An 8,663-nucleotide genomic window follows, 5' to 3' on the forward strand; every position below is an offset into this window, starting at 1 on the left:
CCGGCTCCGGCCCCCGCTCCCACCCACGGCCCGCCTGCGAATCCCTCCTTGGCCGCAAGGTCACCCTTTGCCCCGTCGGCGGGGAGGAGGCCGTATTTCTGCCGGCCAGAGATGTCGCGTCCCTGGCTGGGCATTCAGTCACCCCCAGGAAAGGAGGCAAGTCCACGCTGGGAGTTAGAAGGCATCGCCTCTAATCCAGGTTTCGCCATCTTCTCCGCTAAGTAACGTCCAGCAAGTCACTTCACTTTCAGGGCCTCAAATCTCCTTCCCAGTAGTAAAATAGGGGTAATAAAAACAGCTACAGCGCAAGACTGTTGGGAGGCACAGAGAAAGGGCTTGGTCTTTGGAAGCGGGTTCCAGGTTCTCAACCTTCATTTCCTTCACAGTTGAAGGACGCCAAAGAAAGCGGAAAGGGTGAATTTTCTTGAAATCTCAGTTTTGGGGAATCTTAGCGACGAGTCGCGGACCTCAGCTCGTCCAGCGCTCTAAAACTTCCGGCAGGCGGACCGGAAGCACTGAGGCGGGAAGGGTGGTAGAGCCCCCTCCGGCCGGAACCCGGGGGGCGGGGCTTGTGGCTGTTGTGGATGGGGCGTAGGTGGGCGGTGCGCCTACAGCTTCCTGGGTAAGGTCCAAGATGGCTGCCTTCGCCTTAGTACTCGTGTGAAGTTGGCGGGGACGGTTCCTGTCGTCATCTTCTTGAGGGCCACTTCTGGCCCTCACTCTTGGGCTTATTTGGTGTGCTGTTGAAGGGGGGAGACTAGAGAAATGGCAGGGAACCTCTTATCCGGGGCAGGTAGGCGCCTGTGGGACTGGGTGCCTCTGGCGTGCAGAAGCTTCTCTCTTGGTAAGTGGCTGATGTAGACACCCTGATAACTGCTTCGTAGTATAATAGGTGGCTCAGATTAATTCCCTCCCTTCCCCATCCCTAGGTGTGCCTAGATTGATCGGTATAAGGCTCACTCCCCCGCCCCCCAAAGTGGTTGATCGTTGGAACGAGAAAAGGGCCATGTTCGGAGTGTATGACAACATCGGGATCCTGGGTGAGACTTGACCTTCGACGTGGTACACAATTTCAGAATGGCAATTACGCTGTAACGACTATCTTTTCCTCCTGTGTAGAGAGTGGTACTGTGCTCAGTAGTAAGAGCGAACACTTATGTAGCTGTTTACATTGTGTTTGGCACTGTTCTGAGTGCCCTCATATAATTTTTACTTAATAAGTAAAAATAAACAATTTTTCCAAAGTTAATAAATGGCAGTATCAGAATTTTAACCCCAAGCAGTCTGGCTCCAGAGTCTGTGCTATTGTTCTGTACTGTGATGTGTCTTGTCTATAGGTGCTGCTCAGCAAAATGCAACCGTGGATCGAAAGCTTAGCTGGTGTAGGATGGGTTCTCTTGTCTTGAATCTAATGTATTCTCTCACATTACACAGGAAACTTTGAAAAGCACCCCAAAGAACTGATCAGGGGGCCCATATGGCTTCGAGGTTGGAAAGGGAATGAATTGCAACGTTGTATCCGAAAGAAGAAAATGGTTGGAAGTAGAATGTTCGCTGATGACCTGCACAACCTTAATAAACGCATCCGCTATCTCTACAAACACTTTAACCGACGTGGGAAGTTTCGATAGAAGAGAAAGCTGAGAACTTCGGAAAAGGCTCATCTGTCACCCTGGAGAAGGGAAACTGTACTTTTCCCTGTGAAGAAACGGCTTTCTATTTTCTCGGTAATAAAATGGGGCTTCTTTGGAATTTGATAGCCACATACTTTTGTTTTCCTCTAGATGCTGCCTCTACTCACTCATGTAGACTATGAAGTCTTGACTCATCCTGGATCTTAGGATCTTAGGTTTGGGCTTCACACCACTTGCCTTTTACAGTCTAGCTGTACCTAATGCCTTTAAAAAGAAAAGTTGATGAGAATGTTATTGGCACTTCTTGACATAATGCTGTTATGTTAATAGTGTTTCTAAAGAGCCTTCCACACTGAAATGAAATAGAGAAAAATGGAGTCATACTTCTGTATTACTCATAAAATATTTATTAGGCATATTCTCTGAGTAGGAACTATAGGAAAAACAAAGTGTGAGGTGTCCTTTCCATTTAAATATGAAACATTAAGTACCATATGAGTGGTAGAGATGGGGAATACTAAGCCTGACTGGTCATCAGTTTTCTGGGTGTTTTAACATTTCAAAAGCCTAGTCCTAACCCCTAAAGATTGATCAGTAGAGCTGAGTTGAGTCTAGGGAATCTATGTGTTTTGTTCTTTTTTAATAATAATTTTTAAAAATTACAGCTGGGCAGAATGGTGCCCACGTGTAATCCCAGCATTTTGGGAGGCTGAGGTGGGAGGATTGCTTGGAGCCAGGAATTTGAGACTGGTCTGGGCAGCATGGTGAAACCCCGTCTCTACTAAAAATAAAAAAAAGTGGCCGGGTGCGGTGGCTCTTGCCTGTAATCCCAGCACTTTGGAAGGCGGAGCGGGGCGGACCATGAGCTCAGGAGATCGAGACTATCCTGGCTAACACAGCCCTGTCTCTACTGAAAATACAAAAACAAACAAACAAAAAAATTAGCCAGGAGTGGTGGCGGGCGCCTATAGTCCCAGCTACTCAGGTGTCTGAGGCAGGAGAATCGCTTGAACCTGGGAGGCGGAGCATCGCTTGAACCTGGGAGGCGGAGCTTGCAGTGAGCCGAGATCCTGCCACTGCACTCCAGCCTGAACAACAGAGCAAGACTGTCTCAAAAACAGAAAAAAAAGTTAGCTGGGCATGGTTCTGCGTGCCTGTAGTCCCAGCTACACAAGATGCTGAGGTGGGAGGATCACCTGAGCCCAGGAGTTTGAGGCTGCAGTGAGCTGAGATCGTGCCACTGCATTCCAGCCTGAGCAACTGGGGTGAGACTGTCTCAAAAAAAAAAAAAAAAAAAAAAAAGTGAAGTTAGGGCTGGGTGCAGTGGCTCACACCTGTAATCCCAACACTTTGGGAGGCCAAGGCATGAGGATTGCTTGAAGCCAGGAGTTCAAGACCAGCCTGGGCAACGTAGCAAGACCCCCATCTCTATATTTTAAAAAACAAAAACTCTATAAAGTGAAGTTAGATTAATAAATACTTGTGGGGCATGGTGGTTGGAGCACACTTAAAATCCCAGCTACTCTGCAGGCTGAGGTGGGAGGATCCCTTGAAACCAGGAGTTGGAGGCCAGCCTTGGGAACATAGCAAGACCCCATCTTTAATAAAAATAAAAAGCACTTGTTAAATTACAAGTGGGTTTTGGATAAACGGATTGATGGGTATATATGAAAACATGATCCTGGGTCTTAACGGAAATATTTAGGAGAGTCAGTTTTCAGAGGGGTGGCTGGAAGGAGCTATGCATGAGAATGGAGAGGTTGATGTGAAATGTGAGTGGCTGTATACTTTACATGATTTGGTGGTACTAGAGTGGAGAAAATAAAATATTTGGGACTCTGCTAAGTGCAAGGTGCCCTGAAGAAGATATCTACATATCCTGGTAGAGTATATGATTGTTAGGGAAGAGGAAATTAATAGGTCAATAGGCATTTATAGAATATTTCCTGGTTCAAAGATACAAAAGGTCTTGTTTTCAAGGACAGAACAATCTTGTTTGTGGTATGAAACAGTATATAATGTTTTCTTTCAATAAATATTGAATTATTATGTGCAAAGATATTTGGAGGAACAAAAATCACCAAGGTAGGGTTGGTTCCTACCTCTAAGTAGTCTTCATTCTACTTAAAAGATGTCCAGTGGCTCACACCTGTAATCTCAGCACTTTGGAAGGCCTAGGTTGGGCAGATCACGAGGTCAGGAGATCGAGACCATCCTGGCCAACATGGTGAAACCCCGTCTGTACTAAAAATACAAAAAAATCAGCCAGGTATGGTGGTGTGTGCCCGTAATCCCAGCTGCTTGGGAGGCTGAGGCAGGAGAATCGCTTGAATCCGGGAGACAGAGAGCTTGCAGTGAGCTGAGATTGCGCTATGCACTTCAGCCTGGGCGACAGAGGGAGACTCTGTCTTTAAAAAAAGAAAAAGGAGGCTGGGCGCGGTGGCTCAAGCCTGTAATCCCAGCACTTTGGGAGGCCGAGGTGCGCGGATCACGAGGTCTGGAGATCGAGACCATCCTGGCTAACACGGTGAAACCCCGTCTCTACTAAAAATACAAAAAAATTAGCCGGGCGTGTTGGCAGGCGCCTGTAGTCCCAGCTACTCGGGAGGCTGAGGCAGGAGAATGGCGTGAACCCGGGAGGCAGAGCTTGCAGTGAGCTGAGATCGCGCCGCTGCACTCCAGCCTGGGGGACAGAGAAAGACTCCGTCTCAAAAAAAATAAATAAATAAATAAAAAGAAAAAAAAAGGATGTCTGAAGGATGTAAAGTTACAAGATGGTGGACCAATGTGATACTCTGCAGAATGTGCAAATGGTCCACATTTTTTAGATTACATCATGACAGAGAACAGAATTAACATAGCCCTGATGAAAGACCATGACTGTATACTGTTGTTCATCCCCTCTGTGGTGGACTGCTTCTGACCAACATGCTTTAGGAAAGAACATTGGTTGGGCACGCTGGCTCAGGCCTGTAATCCCAGCACTTTGGGAGGCCAAGGTGGGCGGATCACCTGAGGTCAGCAGTTTGAGACCAGCCTGACCAACATGGAGAAACCCTGACTACTAAAAATACAAAATTAGCCAGGCATGGTGGCGCAGGCCTGTAATCCCAGCTACTCAGGAGGCTGAGGCAGGAGAATCGCTTGAATCCAGGAGGCGGAGGTTGCAGTGAGCCAAGATCGTGCCATTGTACTCCAGCCTGGGCAACAAGAGCGAAACTCTGTCTCAAAGGAAAAAAACAAAAAAGAAAAGAATATTCGCCAGGTGCAGTGGCTCACGCCTGTAATCCCAACGCTTTGGGAGGTTGAAGCGAGAGGATCAGTTGAGCCTAGGAATTCGAGATCAGCCTGGGCAACATGGTGAAATGCTGTCTCCACAAAAAAAAAAAAAAAAAAAAAATTGGCCAGGCGTTGGTGGCATGTGCCTGTAGTCCCAGCTACTGTGGAGGCTGGGCAGAAGGATTGCTTGAGCCTTGGGGGTCGAGGCTGCAGTGAGCTGAGCTTGCGACACTGCACTTCAGCCTAGGCAACAAAGCGAGACCCTGTCTCAAAAGAAAAAGAAAAAAAGAAAAGAGAAAAACAATTTATTTGCTAAATCAGTGGTCACAAACCACAAATATGAGGCTATGTTAATCTGCTCCAATAAAGATATCCCATCCAGCAGACAATTAGCACTGGAATTCCCACTTGGTTAAATTGGCAGCAGCTTCATCCAGTTTATTCAGGGGCAAGACTGGAAAAAAGAAAAAAAAGAGATGTGTATGTAAACAAAACGTAAATTTAAATATGATAATGAAGCGAGTCCCATGGGAGTTTTTTTTTTTTTTTTTTTTTTTTGCTGAGGGGGATGGTCAGAGAAGGTATTTGTTGAAAAGATGGCATTAGAATGAGGTCTTGAGGCCAGGAGCAGTGGCTCATGCTTGTAATCCCAGCACTTTGGGAGGCCGAGGTGAGCAGATCACTTGAGGTCAGGAGTTCAAGACCAGCCTGGCCAACATGGTGAAACCCCGTCTCTACTAAAAAAATACAAAAAACAAATTAGCTGGGCATGATGGCACATGCCTGTAATTCCAGCTACTCAGGAGGCTGAGGTGGGAGGATGGCTTCAGCCCAGCAGGTGGAGGTGGCAGTGAGCTGAGATCAGGCCACTACATTCTAGCCTGGGCAACATAGCGAGATCCTGCCTTAAAAAAAAAAAAAGGAAAAAAGAATTCCACCCAGTGCAAGAGGCAGATGAAGCATAGTTACGAAATCCAGTATGTCATGACATTTAAAGTTTGTTAATAGCTATGTGTATAGGTGTGAAGAGGAAGAGACACCTATCTTTTCCTGAGGAAGCAGGAATGGGGACAAGAAGGGCTTTAGAGAAGAGGTGACCACTGAGTTGTCTTAAGGGAGTGGAGGCTAGCAGGCTTTCCAGGCAGTTGAAGCAGAAATAAAGGCCCAGAGTCAAGAAACAGCATAGTGTACATGAGAAAGCTATGAGTGGTATTTACTGGTGGAGCTACTGCTTGTGGTAAAAGACAGGGAAAGAGATGGGAAGCAAGAGTCAGATCCTGAAGATTGTAATGAATATTAAAATTTAGCCTTCAGGGGGCTGGGCGCGGTGGCTCAAGCCTGTAATCCCAGCACTTTGGGAGGCTGAGACGGGCGGATCACGAGGTCAGGAGATCGGGACCATCCTGGCTAACACGGTGAAACCCCGTCTCTACTAAAAATACAAAAAAAAACAAAAAAAAAAATTAGCCGGGCGTGGTGGCTGGTGCTTGTAGTCCCAACTACTCAGGAGGCTGAGGCAGGAGAATGGCCTGAACCCGGGAGGCGGAGCTTGCAGTGAGCCGAGATCGGGCCACCGCACTCCAGCCTGGGAGACAGAGCAAGACTCCATCTCAAAACGAAAACAAAAAACAAAACAAAACAAACAAACAAACAAAAAGACAAAGGCGCAAAAGCAATGCAATGGAGGAAGAATTGGTTTCTCAAGGAATGGTCCTGGAGCAGTTGGATATCCATAGGCAAAAAAAAAAAAAAAAAAAAAGAACGTCGACCTAAATAAACATAAGACCTTATTAAATTGGACCTTACCAAAGTTAAAAACTTTTGCTCTATAAAAGACTTTTTTAAAATTATTACTATTATTATTTTTTGAGATGGAGTTTCACTCTTGTTTCCCAGGCTGAAATGCAATGGCACAATCTCAGCTCACTGCAACCTCTGCCTCCCCAGTTCAAGCAATTCTCCTGCCTCAGCCTCCCGAGTGGCTGGGATTACAGGCACCCACCACCACGCCCGGCTAATTTTTTGTATTTTTAGTAGAGACCAGGTTTCACCATATTGGTCAGACTGGTCTCGAACTCCTGACCTCAGGTGATCCACCCAGCTTGGCCCCCCAAAGTGCTGGGAGCCACCGCGTGAGCCACTGCACCCAGCCTGTTTTTTTTTTTTTTTTTTTTTTTTTTTTTTGAGACAGAGTCTCTCTCTGTCACCCAGGCTGGAGTGCAGTGGTACAATCTCAGCTCAATGCAACCTCCGCCTCCTGGGATCAAGTGATTCTCCTGGCTCAGTCTCCTGAGTAGCTGGGATTACAGGCATCCACTACCACACTCGGCTAATTTTTGTATTTTTAGTAGAGACAGGGTTTCGCCATGTTGGCCAGGCTGGTCTTGAATTCCTTACCTCAGGTGATCCACATGCCTCAGCCTCCTAAAGTGCTGGGATTACAGGCGTGAGCCACTGTGCCCAGCCAAGACTATGTGAGAGGATTAAGAAACAAATGACAGACTTGGAGAAACCACGAATTGGACAAAGTACTTTTATCTAGAATATGTAAGAATTCTCAAAACTCGATAGTAAAATATCCAAGCAATGAAGTTAGAAAATGGCCAAAAGACATGAACCGACATTTCATCAAATAGGATAATACATAGAAGGCAAACACTTTAAAAGATATTTGATATCATTAGCCATCAGTGAAATAAGATTTAAAACCACAATGATATAGCACTGAACACATATTAGAATGGTTAAAATAAGAAAAATACAGCTGGGCATGATGCCTGTAGCCCTAGCTACTTGGGAAGCTGAAGTGGGAGGATTGCTTGAGCTCAGGAGTTTAAGACCAGCCTAGGCAACACAGGCAAAGGCAGTTTCTTATAAAACTAGAGGTACAATTACCTTACTGCCCAAGCATTGCACTCAGGCATTTATCCCAGAGAAATGAGAATTTATGTTCACATAAAACCTGTATGAAAGTTCACAGCAGCTTTATTTGTAATAGCCCAGTGCTGAAATCACTCCAAATGTCCTTCAGCAGGTAAATGGTTAAATGTACCATGGACTATTAATCAGTGGTGAAAACTAATGATACACACAATAACTTGGATGGTTGAAAAAGTAATGATACACACAATAACTTGGATGAATGAAAAAAGCCAATCTTGAAAGGTTACGTGCTGTATGATTAGATTTACATAAGGCTCTTGAAACAAAGTTACAGAGATGGAGAACAAATTAGCGTTGCTCAGGTTTAGGGATGGCGGTGGGTTGGAATATAAAGGGGTAGCACATGGGAGCCTTGCAGTAATGTAAAAATTCTGTATCCTAACTGTTGTTGTGGTTACACAAATCTACACGATACAATTGCATAAAACCACTCAAACACACACCACACACGAACAAAAAAGAAGCGTTTGGAAAACTGGTGAAATTTGAATAAACTCTGGATTTTGCTAATGTTAATTTCCTGGTTTTAATATTTTAATAATTTTAAACTGTAGTTATACAAGATGTTACTGTTGGGGGAACTGGGTAAAGGGGTTTAGGGGAACCTCCCTGTATTGTATTATTTTTTGCCACCTTATATGAATCTATAATTACTTTAAAATAAAAAGTTTAAAAAATGCCACCCCCCCACCCCGTTTTTTTGAGACAGGGTCTCACTCTGTTGCCCAGGTTGGAGTGTAATGGTGTGATCATGGCTCACTGCTTTCTTGACCTCCTCAGGCTCAGGTAATCCTCCCACCTCAGCCT

The 8,663-nt window shown here is 45.4% G+C and overlaps 1 protein-coding gene across 2 annotated transcripts; it reads left to right on the forward strand.

Annotated features, from left to right (window-relative positions):
* Positions 1-63: 63 nt before the first annotated feature.
* On the forward strand, positions 64-1,752 carry MRPL51 (mitochondrial ribosomal protein L51). Of its 2 annotated transcripts, none has more exons than XM_055280966.2 (3): positions 64-844; positions 930-1,040; positions 1,435-1,752. In XM_055280966.2, the coding sequence occupies exons 1-3, from the start codon at positions 766-768 to the stop codon at positions 1,629-1,631; spliced, it is 387 nt and encodes a 128-aa protein (XP_055136941.1). In that variant the 5' UTR covers positions 64-765; the 3' UTR covers positions 1,632-1,752. The 2 variants fall into 2 exon arrangements, with proteins under 2 accessions (XP_055136941.1, XP_063495871.1); XM_063639801.1 differs by having other exon boundaries at positions 68-199.
* The last annotated feature ends 6,911 nt before the right edge of the window (positions 1,753-8,663 follow it).

Source organism: Symphalangus syndactylus, chromosome 5 (assembly GCF_028878055.3).
Source record: "Symphalangus syndactylus isolate Jambi chromosome 5, NHGRI_mSymSyn1-v2.1_pri, whole genome shotgun sequence".
Classification (NCBI taxonomy): Eukaryota; Metazoa; Chordata; class Mammalia; order Primates; family Hylobatidae; genus Symphalangus; species Symphalangus syndactylus.